Below are 12401 nucleotides of genomic sequence, written 5' to 3' on the forward strand. Positions count from 1 at the left end.
TTCGTTGGTTCTGTGATTTCGTCGTCTAGCACGACTTTGTTTATTTTGATTTTCCGTCTTTGTGCGGCATGTTTTGATTTTCAGACTTAGTGCGGTGTTTATTTGATTTGGTTGAAAGATTAGCTTTGATCAAGTGCATATTCAACCAATGATTTTTGCGTCGTCAACGTTACAGATCCAAAAACATGAGTATTTCGATGGTTTGCGTCTTATTACAGTGTTTTTTTCTTCCCGATCAACGATTTTAGCGCCGTTACCAATTACATATTTGTAGCCATGCATATTCCTAACACTTGATTATAGTTATATTTATAGACTTATGTATCTTTCTATTTTATGCTATTAACTTATATATATATTGTGAGTTTGTTTGAAGATTCATCTTTTATTTTTAACAACTTTAAATTTATGTTGTATTAATCTACGCTATAAATCTAAATTTAAATAAATGAATACCGTTTATTTTTAGTAAAAAAATACTACTATAAACTAAAATCAATTGTATTCTTTTGGCGTGAATCGTGTATCTCGAGTCAGATAGAACCATAATAAGTGACAAAGTTCAATCTCAAAAAATTTGATACTATTGTATTCTCAAAATTGAATTCGAACACAAGACATCTGTCTAAAAGTAAGAGAAATGATATTTGTACAACTACTTTTTGACAACTCTTTAAACAACTCTCTCTCATACTCACATGTGTTTTTCTATTCTCTCTCTTCTTCTTTCACTCTCCATTGTTTTTGTCCAATCACGTATTCTAGACATAGAATAAATAACTTTTCTCTGGATTTAAAACTCAATTAATTGAAGTCTTTTCAGTAAGTGCATTCAGCATTGAAGACCACTCAAACTCGTGATCTGAACCAAAAAGATAAACCGTGCACAGCAGTTATTACTATCTAAAAACTGAGACAAAAAAGTAATTTCACCTAGTATACTTCCCAATTTATCAAAACAAAACCTCTTTACTTCTAAATATAGTCTTAACCTTTGTTCTTTCTTTCTCTCTTCAGAAACTTTCTCTGTGCCACGTTCCATTCATATTTGGTTTTCTCAAGGGTATTCTAGTAAAAACAGTTACTGTGTGAAACACACAACAAATCTGAAAGCTGGAATTATCACTCTGTTCACTCCTTATTGGCTGCACCTCCACAGCAACAAAATCCAATGCTATTTTATATTCAATCATTTTCTCTCTTGAACCTTCCTATAGAGGTTTCTTCACTTTCATTTTTACACCACCACTCTTTTCAGTACACGCTACATTAAATCCACATCCCCCCAACACAACAACAAAAAAGTGTTGCACTAGAGGTATTTTTTTTTTGGTTTTATGTTATTGTTAAGTTCATAGTATTCATATTTTTCATAGTTCATATCTTTGTATATGGTTTTTGTTTAACTATAAGTAACGTCTGATAAAAAAATTGTTACACCAGAAATCGAACTTGGTTTCTTCCAAACTATTGTCTTTGTTGTTTTTGGTCATGTCTTGTCATAGCTAAACTGTTTGCCGTTTGTTTTGATGCTGAGTGATAGAAACTTGGAAAAATCATAACACAAAACAGCTCATGTTTTTCTTGTCTTTTTTTTGTTTTTTGTTTTACTTTTTACACCCCCTTTCATCTTTTTCAGTTTTTGAAGAATTTTAGTGAAATAAATTGATTTCCTTGGTGGGTTTTCTTTGTTATTGATTTTTATTAGATCTTAGAAATTTTTGTGTTGAAAATTTGAGTAAAGATCAAATTTTTATTTTTACAGGAATTGTTGAAGAAGAAGAAGAAGAAAAGAATGGAGTCAGATCTTCAGCAGCATCCAACTATGTTTCTAGATCATCAAAATCATCATCAACAACAAATGAATTCAGGGTTAACACGGTTTAAATCTGCTCCAAGTTCATATTTTTCAAATATCATTGATAAAGAGTTTTATGAGCATCTTTTCAATAAACCTTCAAGTCCTGAAACAGAAAGAGTTTTTGCAAGGTTTATGAATAGTCTTAGTGGAAGTGGTGGTAGTGGTGGTGGTGGTGCTGAAAGTGTTTCTGTTACAGCTTCTATAGCTCCTATAACTGATTCAGTAGTTGATTCATTAACTCAGAATCTATCAACTTTTCAACAGCAACAGCTTCCTATAGTTAAGGAAGAGGTTGATCAACAATCTCAAACTATGCAAACAATGAATAACAATGAATCTGTGGAACTTCAACAACTTCAAAGACAACAAAGTAATAATTTGAGTAATTATGGTTCTTCTGCTGCTCCTCAGAGTTTTTACCATAATTCAGGAAGACCACCTTTGCCAAATCAAATGAAGACCGGTCGGTCTAGTCTTATTAGACATGGTAGTTCACCTGCTGGATTGTTTTCAAACATTAACATTGATACTGGTATGTGTCCATACTCTTTTTCTTATCATGAAAAAAATAAAACATCACTTTATTTTGTGTTTTTTCTTCTTCCCTTTTCAATACCTATTTCCATTGCGTGATTCCCTTTTTCTTTGTTTTACATGGTAGCCTAAGTAGCTTTACTTTGTTATTAATAGAGACTTTTTGCTATTAGTGACTTTTTTAAATAACTCCGGAATCCGGATTAGATTGACACGATGATTGTATTGAAGCTATAAAGTGTAGTTTTTATCAAAATCACGGTGGATCAGTGTGATTTTGCTGAATTCGTTGTGGATCCAAATATGCACAAAATGTAAATTTGACTGAGTCACGATATGCCATCCATCATAGTTTTAGTAAGGAACTACACTTTAGAGCTTTAATAAAATCACAATGACGTCATGATTTCGCCGAACTGACTGCCGATCCAATTAGCTGGAAAATGAGAACATAATGGTTGTCTTAATAGAATTTCATGAAAGTACAACTCAGTTGGTAGGTGCAGGGACATTGATATACAGAGGACTTGATTTAAATCTAGGATTCTCCACTTCTCCACGCCTGCCACTAGGCTACTTGACCTAAAAAAACGGGATTTCGTGAAAGTGTGATAGAAAAAAGTTAATTAGAAATCCAATAGGTTTACTATTTATTGCAGTTTTCATTTTCTTGATCATAAATAGGTTGTTATAATGATGCTAGCTAGCTTGGTTGGCAGGTTTTGCTGCTATGAGAGGAATAGGAACTATGGGAGCTGCTAATAGCGCTAGCAAAGAAGCAAATTTTTCTTCTTCTGCGGTACGGTTAAAGAATGCTCCAAACTATGCCTCACCGTTAGGAGCTGAAATCGGGAGTAATAGCATTCCACAAAACAATCTTGAACCTGAAGGTTTTGCTGAAACCCGGGGTAACGATTTTATCCCGGGTTTCCCCTTAGGTACTACATGGGAGGATACTGCGATGATATCTGATAATATTACTGGCCTAAAAAGATACAGAGATGATGATGATGTAAAACCATTTCCTCCAGGTTTAAATCCAGCTGAAACTAAGGTAGTTGAAATGTACTATCAGAATTTGGTTATTAACACCAGTGTTGTCAAATGCTCTACTATAACGTAGCAGAAATTGAATTTATAGCTATGTTCTGCAATGCGCTATTTTGTGCAGTGTTGTTAGTGCGGCACAATAGCACCGAAGTGTAGCAGAATTTATAAAAAACACTATCTTTCTGTGATGTGCAATTGACAACACTGATTACATTTGGTGTATAATTTATCACTATTGACATAATTTTGCTGCATTGATCAGAATGAAACAGGAGGCCAGACTACTTCTGCTCCTTTGGCTCATCAGATGAGTATGCCAAATACTACGGCCGAATTGGCAGCCATTGAGAAGTTTTTGCAGTTCTCAGATTCTGTTCCGTGCAAAATCCGTGCTAAACGAGGCTGTGCCACTCACCCAAGAAGCATCGCAGAAAGGGTATCCATTTTAATTCTATTATAAATTATTCTGTTTTTTTTTCTTTCACTTGTACTTAATTTCTTGATTCTATAATAGAATATCTGATTTTTCTCAAACACTTATTCATGCTTTGGAATGAATCCAAAAACTCACAGTTGAGATTAAGTAATTTTTCGATTCAAAGAGCCAGAAAAGTCATTTTGTTATGAAATGTCGTGTAATTTCACACTTCTATTTTCTGTTATTTTTCTCCACATCTTTACAATCTTGCACGAAAACTTGACTAGTTGACAAATAATAGGCATCCACAACCGAGATTTTTATCCAATTGTTACTTTATCGGATCCAGATTCCTTGTTGCAGAAGTCGTTAATAAGAGATCAAACGATTCAGATAACACAATAAAACATTTTTAACAGTTTCAACAGTTAATTTGAAGTCGGACAATTGAGATTGAAAACTGCGTGACGTACTGCACCAAATCTCCTTCCTCACCTTTGTGTGAATTTATTTTCAGGTTAGAAGAACTAAAATTAGCGAGCGAATGAGGAAACTACAGGATCTCGTGCCAAACATGGATAAGGTAAAGATTTTGACTTGTGGCACACTTACCAACCTACATAACTACTTTGAATTATGGCTGCCTTAACAAACCAAACATTGTTTCTCACTTTTTGCAGCAAACAAACACATCAGACATGTTGGACTTGGCTGTTGAGTACATTAAAGACCTACAAAACCAAGTTGAGGTATGTACAAACAATTGACCAATCTCATTCTCACTTCTCTACAAGTTTCAAACAATATATGCCATAATTATTCATACATCATTACACATTCTGTTACTCATTATTTTCTCCTTTCTATAAATACTTCCTCCGATCATACTTATAAACAACTTTTGATTTTTTAGATTCATTAAATAAGTGATGTATCTGAAACATAATATAACCTAGATACATCACTTATTTAATGAATCTGAAAAAATAAAAATTGTTTATAAATGTGACCAGAGGGAGTATATACTTTGTATGTATAGACTCTTTCAGACAATCGAGCTAAGTGCACGTGTTCACACAAGCAACAGCAATAAGGGAAAAGAATTAAAGGATGATGATAAAAGAGAGTCAGAGTTTTTTGTACAGATTTTGTTGTAATAATATGGTCTAGAAATTAGAGCAGCTTAATTTTCTGATATAATAATATTTATGATGTTGTCACTTTTTCTATGGTTGTTTGGGAATGGTGGGGAATGAGATCATAAAAGTTGACTTTTATTATAAGATCATATATTTTGATGATGATTTATGTCACATATGCAAAAGCATTGTGTACAAAATTTGATGAAGCAAGTTTATTATGTTGCCTTTACACTCTAGGGCCCCCATTTTGAGGGAATGGAGGATTTTGCATTTTCATATGGACTGTTGGTTATGAAGGAACACTAAATTAAATTGATGGTATGTGTAGGTTTGATTTAGTATTAAAAATGACGTGGCAACATGGGGGGACCAAAACCGACAATTTTTTTAATTACTTATTAGTTTAGTGTGGTTTATTTTTTGTTTTTGCCTTCCTTTTTTATCTTCATGATCTTAATCTTAATATTTTTTTTAACATGGATCTTAATCTTAATCTATGTGGCTAATGAGGTTAGAACATAAGGTTAAATCCTTTGTTACCATTAGTTGGGATTTGAGTACAAATTTGGAATTTCTCTTTTGGCATGGCATGTCTATGTAAATTTCATCACAAATTGAAGTTGGTAATTCTCCTTGAACTTGAAATAATTATCTTTTTGAACTCTCTTTGTTGACTAAATTGTATAAATATTTCTGTATTATTCTTAACTAAAGACATGATTGACAAAAAGGAGTATAATCTATTTTTCAAAGAGAGTGATTATATGCATAACCAATAATAAAAGTTAAAACTATTTTTAGGTATGAAGCAGTTAGAATTTCTTAATTTATCATGATCTCTCTCTTTTCTTTTGCATTTTGTCTTTGGTCGTTTTTACTCGAACAGAGCTATCTTATTTCCTTTTCTTTAATTTTTTTTTTGTTGACAAATTCCTTTTCTTTCATTGTTATTGCAATTATTTATTATTCACATCATGAAGAAAATAACGTGGTTGGGTATACGTGTACATAAGGTTGAATGGGTTTTGGCCCTTTAGAAGTTGATCTGCGTTGGATAGAAAAAGGGCTGATGATTGCTGTTCCCACTTTTGGGATTGCTAAAAAACTCATCCGATGGCAGTTAACTGCCAAAATTTATGGTTCCTCGGCTGTTAACTGTCGAAGTGACATTGTTTTAGGCATAGATTCGGCTGCAGTTAACTGCTGATGGAGATAAACGTGTAATTTATCGGTGTTTCATAGCAAAGGCTGATGTGGGAAGAGTCCTGCTCTTTACCCAAACAGTAATGCTCATTCACAAAGTAAATTACCTTAACGCCCCTACGCATGTTAACTCACGCCACGCAAGTTAACATGCGTTAGTTATAACGGTCACGCAACTTAAGTTGCGCAACGTTACTTAAGTTGGTTTTCACCAACACAGCAACACAGAACCTCCATTTCCAACTTTTCACAAACACGGAAATTTCACCCCCAAATCCAAATTTCACCATTCTTGCGCCATTCAAACCGAATTTCTTCCACAATATCAAGTAAGTGATTATTAATGAATGCATGTTCTCTAAATTAAGAGTTTTGGTGGAATCAATGAATGCATGTTCTGTAAACAGGGAATGAAGGAACACAACAGTAGCTAGTGGCCACTGTCATGCTGTTCTGGTTCTGCTCTGCTGCCAGCATTGCACCAGCAGCAGCGTGAGTTAAGTCACGCTAGTGTTAATACTAGCGTGAGTTAAGTTGCGTGAATAGGCTTTGTGCTTGCGTGAGTTAAGTTGCGTGACTAGCATCAGCATGTGTTAAGTCACGCAACATATCCTAGGCATGGGCTTGCTCGGCTTGCACTAGCGTGACTAAAGACACGTAGCGTAACTTAAGTCACGTGAAACTTTGTACTAGCGCAACTTAAGTCACGCTACGTAACTTAAGTTACGTACATTATGTACTTGCGCATGTTAACATGCGTAGGGGTAGTTTGATATTTTACTTTGGGACTGAGCAATACTGTTTGGGTAAAGAGCAGGACTCATGTGGGAGCAACATTCACAGCTGGACAAGTCACTATCTCTAATGGGCCAATTGTGGGTCTTGGTCCATTTAAGTGAGGACCATGTCATGAATGACGTCATATTTAGCTAAGGACAAGGTTCCCTTAACGTTAAGTAAAATGTGCTGAATATTAGAAAGGTACACCCAACAAGCTACATTTATAGGTAAAGTAGGTATAGTTGTCAACGAAATTAGATCCCCAACATACAATATGATGTTGCAGTTAAAGAGGCAATTAAGCTTAGGGATAATATGGATCATTCAATTTAGAGAAAGAAAATTTTGATTTCTAATCTATCAGCCGAAATCTTATATTGTCAACATTTAACACTAAGCATGAGCCTGTTTCAAAAACAAAAAAAAAACACTAAGCATGAGCAAGGAGTATTCACACTTGAATAAAATAAGGGTAACTAGAATTGCTATATGACAATTTGTCAAAAAATAGATTGCTTTGTGAATAGATAATTAGATCTACTTTGCTTTCTAAGAAATTTTGGTTTTTTTTTTCAAATTGAATTTTAATTACTTTTAATTTAACCCAAAGTGAGTTTTTTTTTTTTTTGAAACATCAAATTTTTATTAAGCTGGCTGTATAAGAAACACAAAACCGGACCAAGCAAAACAATACAAGGTGTTGTATATACGCGGAACACCAATAGGAGAATTTGAAGTTCCGTATATACTACGAGAACCCCTAAAGCAAAAGTCCTAAAACTCAAAAACCATAAGACCGCTACTAATGACAGAACCCCATAGAACACCTCAGAACTCCTTCCAAACGGATCAAATTGCGATCAACAGGGGAACCAAAAACTACACCTTAAAGATACCAAAAATCGCCTAGCATAGCATCCGCAATTGAAGACACTCCCGACGACAGAGCATTCATAATGCCCAAATTCTGTCTAGTTGGAAGGCGGTCAAGAAAAAGCTTCGAAGATAAAGTAACCCCTTTCAACGGTGCTAGACTCCTCCACAACTTATCAAAGACCACCTTCTCATCCTCTCACCACTTCTCGTCTAACATTAAATTTTCTAATTTAACATATGATGACTTAACCGATAAACTTCGTCCTCCTCCGATCTCCACCTGCAAACATCCTTCTCTTGTGACCACACAAAACCCTCCAAATCATCCTGCAAAAGATTTAGAAGTTGTTCATCCCAATGAGAGAAACGACATCTCCAAGAAAACCTTCCCTCTCCACCCTCGCCAATCTCTCCCACTAAAACTTCTTGTTGGTTTGATACTGAGTAAAACCTAGGATATTTCGCACGCATCGACATATCCCCTTGCCACACCACATTCCAAAAACTAGTATCCAAGTCATTACCCGCTCTCCTTACTACCTCCGAATTAAACCAATTTAGACCTACATCCTCCTCTACCTACATCATCCAAGTCATCGCATGGGTCCTAAGTAACCCCCCCCCCCCCCCCCCCCCCCCACACACACACACACCCGCATACACACACGCACACACACGCCCCTCCAAAACACCACCTATACCCTATAATTTTCCAATAGAACCTCCCTCTGTAACGCATTTTCTCCTTCCAACAACCTCCGTCTCCACTTAGACAAGAGAATAACATTCGTCACCCTAACATCTCTCACCCCTAAACCACCATTCCCCATTTGGTTGACAAATCGATCTCCACTTCACCAAACTAATCTTCCTACCTCTCCAAAGAAACTCCCTTTAGATTCTAACTATCTTACACCACACTAAAATTGTCATCTTCAAGAAGGAGAGATAAAAAATAGAAATTGAATTTACCACTGGGTTAAGGAGTACGACTCTACCTCCAAGTCTAATATACTTATTCCCTCACGTATTTTGCTTTCGACTCAATTTAACATGAAAAAAAAATACCATTGTTTTTTGGATTTCCCTAGTTCGGTGCCAGAGAAAACAACGATTTTCCACATCTGGGTTGGCCAATCTAGAGGTGCAGATTTTAAGAAATCATTGGAGTAGAAATCCTAGCTCCCATTTGCATACCATATAATGGTTTGAAATTTTTAAATAGAAGTATTTCATCATATAAAATGTGAAACTTGTTTATTTAAAATCAAAACTTTGAGTGAGTTTGTGATAAAAAATAGATACTGTTAAGAATACATAAAAGAACATATATAATGCACATCTAATGCATTTATCTACAAATTGATACCAAATACATCAAAGATTATGGTAACCATATGAATGAAACTTCCAAGTGTTATGGGCTCGGTCTAAAGGGCTGAATAGATCGTTTGTTTAAAATTTAGATATTTTGAAAATAATTTTTAGCAGAAGCTTTGTGGATGGACAACATCTATCTCGAGCCCTATCAAAAGCACCGTATGCGACAAAATGTTTAGATTTATATGGATTATGAACAAAGTTAAAAAAATATAGTAAAAAATGATTCAAATTAGGGCTAATTTGATTCTCTTTTAATATGATGAATCTAGTTTCTTTCAAAAAGTTATTAACGATTTATATGCACAAGTTTTTAGTTTTCAATTTCTAACACAGCAGACAAACAAAATGGTTCAGACAATTTCTCAAAACCTTGTGTGCAATTTGCACCAAGTGCGATTCAACCTTTAAAGATTCAACTTTTCTACAAGTTCATAAACCTTGTATCTTAGTTCGTACAAAGTAACTGTAGAGAAATTTCACCACGTAAAGATTAAATCTTTCTTTGTTCAAATCATAGCAGTGGAAAGTAAGAGATAGAGAAAAGAAGATGAACACACAAACTTGTTCAAGCAGTTCTCCGACCGTCCTTGCTATGGGTACGTTTGCCCCCAATTTTAAATGAAATTGAGATATAGATTTCTTTTGCAAAATTGTTAACAATAAGAAAATATACACCAAAAATCAAACCCAATTGAAACTTCAATACTTTGATGATGATGAACTTTCTTCTTCTTCCCTTGATCTTCAATCAATATCAAGTGCCCAAACCGCTCGACAATCCTCTGTTCGCTACTACTTTGCAAGACTAATAAAGAGAGATTTTAAGTATTGTGCCGGTTTATAAAAAATAATCGTATCAAATCACAAAATTAACCGCGCTTAGTTTAGACTGTTCTTAAATTCGCATAAATTCTAAATCAAGTTAAGAAAAATGGTTTGTTTACTAAATTGTAAATAACCGATTGACAAATAGAAAGAGAGTTGTGTTGGGATTAGAATTTAGTAACTTCTCAATCAATGGTTACTCTTTTTCGATTGTATACTTTCTAAGATTCAGGTAGAATTAAACACAATTATATCAGAAAGGAAAATTGAAGATTATTAAACACAAGTATCATATATGATGCCAACTATTATACTACAAATATAGTGACTCCTAAACATGTAAGAGGTCGAGTACTCTAGTGATGAAAAGTATATGAAAATCCTTTAATTTTGGACTTGATCCCTGACCACACCAACAATTTAACCATGTCCAAAGGTGTTCATGTTAAACGATCATGTTGGCTGAGCACCACAAAATTACACTACTTTAAAATTGACCAAATACATGCCATCTAAACCGCATGAAAGCACTCCTTCACTTTTTTTACCATAACAACATGACAAAAACAATTATTTGTCGTTACACTACTAAAGCCTAAAAGACAAAACATTCAACCAGAATTCTTTAAAATTACAACCAGATACACATAAAGGTGATGCTATGTTATCCATATCTCTCCGGATTAAATTATTTTTGCTTGGAAGATGACAAAGTTACAACTTACAAGCAAACAACGATATCTTCATTGGAATTAAAATGTTCCAAGTAATATTAAACAAAGGAGGATATTCTATTTCTTCAAAATTAAAGATTAACTCATAATCATAGTCAATTGATAAAAAAAAAAAATCATCGGGATTCGGATCCAAAATCCAAGTGTCCTCTCTATAATATCTTGCAAAATAATGTTAGAACACTCTACACTCCTCCACACCCTAAATCTTCCAAACAAACAATTTTATTCCCCACCAACCTCCCTATATATCCCTTCCTAACACCATATCTCTCACCGGACTATTTTTCACCGATGCTAAATTAAACAACCTACTAAAGGATTCCTTTAAGACATCTCCACCGGCCCACAAATCATGCCGAAGTAATGTCTTACTACTATTCCTTATTTTCTTAGTAACATATCCTCAAAGAGAAATGATATTTGTACAACTATTTTTTTACAACTTTTGGACAATTTTTTCTCTCATACTCACATGATGCTCTTATTCTCTCTCCATTGTTTTTGACCAATAAGAAGAGAGAAAAACAAGGTTGTCAACAAAGTTGTCATCAAATGGATGTCCAAATATCATTACTCATCCTCAAACCAAGTCCAAATATCATTACTCATCCTCAAACCAACTCCCTCCATCACCTACCTCATCACCTCTTCCAATACTATACAAAATTTTCCACCAAACCGAATCTTTGTTTCCTCCTCCTACCACTACCCCATTAAGAATCCCATATTTTCAAGACAACCCTTGATGCCAAAGCATTTCATTTTCCCTCCTTACCCTCCAACACCAATTCCCTAAGGCTTTGTGGAAAATTGAGAAATCTTTCACATTTTTTTGAAAGAGTATTTTTTTAGGGAGTGATAAATTAATGCTTATGATGAATATATTTTAAATTCTAAGAATAATTGGATGCCATATTTTTAGCAAATCCTATTTTGTTTTAACAAAAGAATGAAATACCTGTTTCAAAAACAAAAGAATGAAATACAAGACATAACAGCCAAACAGCCACAAACAAAATAAAGCAACATAGAAAATAATAGAGAATGAAATGAGCTGAATTTCCCAAGTTGCAACAACAGCAAAACAAAATCACCAACTTTTGTGCATATTGACACTCAATCAAGAACTTGAGTTTTCATGAAATAGCAAAACATATTAATACAACATTAACTTCATTTTTGTTGTTTTTTGAACCCGCTTTGTAGCAAAATCTGTTTTATGTTTTGATCAAATAAAAAACAAAAGGATGAGCTTATTTTAATATGGTTGAAAGCAAAAAAGAGAGTTGCATATCAATCAAGAAAATAGATTACCACTTAATCAAGAAGATAAACACAGCCAATTTTTGTGCATATTAACGCTCAATAAAGAACATGCATTTTCATAAAGCAAAAAAGAATTGCATATTAACATGCTTCTAAAGTGAAAAGTCTAAATCATAAAAACAGATGAATAGATGAGTGTAAGGTAATTTCACAAAATATTAAGAAAAAAGTCCATTTCTAAGGTTTTAAACTCGAATTAATCCCCAAAAAATTAGAAACTGGAATTCTAATAGCTACTCAGTGAAATGCCATAAACATTCTCTTAA

The 12401-nt window shown here is 34.1% G+C and overlaps 1 protein-coding gene across 1 annotated transcript; it reads left to right on the forward strand.

The window, feature by feature from the left end:
- The first annotated feature begins 1213 nt into the window (after positions 1–1213).
- FBH3 (basic helix-loop-helix (bHLH) DNA-binding superfamily protein) lies at positions 1214–5211 on the forward strand. Its single transcript, XM_085702258.1, has 7 exons — positions 1214–1318; positions 1766–2393; positions 3115–3449; positions 3708–3881; positions 4381–4446; positions 4544–4612; positions 4903–5211. Exons 2-7 carry the CDS (start codon positions 1796–1798, stop codon positions 4954–4956), a joined length of 1296 nt encoding a protein of 431 aa, XP_085558384.1. The 5' UTR covers positions 1214–1318; positions 1766–1795; the 3' UTR covers positions 4957–5211.
- Positions 5212–12401: the final 7190 nt, after the last annotated feature.

The sequence above is a fragment of the Medicago sativa genome, chromosome 4 (assembly GCF_051527215.1).
Source record: "Medicago sativa cultivar Bolivia chromosome 4, Bolivia_mono, whole genome shotgun sequence".
NCBI lineage: Eukaryota > Viridiplantae > Streptophyta > Magnoliopsida > Fabales > Fabaceae > Medicago > Medicago sativa.

Coding starts and splice junctions, on each gene's coding strand:
- FBH3 (XM_085702258.1), top strand. CDS start 1,796: ATGGAGTCAGATCTTCAGCAGCATCCAACTATGTTTCTAGATCATCAA. Junction 2,394..3,114: donor AAACATTAACATTGATACTG/GTATGTGTCCAT, acceptor CTTGGTTGGCAG/GTTTTGCTGCTATGAGAGGA. Junction 4,613..4,902: donor ACCTACAAAACCAAGTTGAG/GTATGTACAAAC, acceptor TTGTATGTATAG/ACTCTTTCAGACAATCGAGC.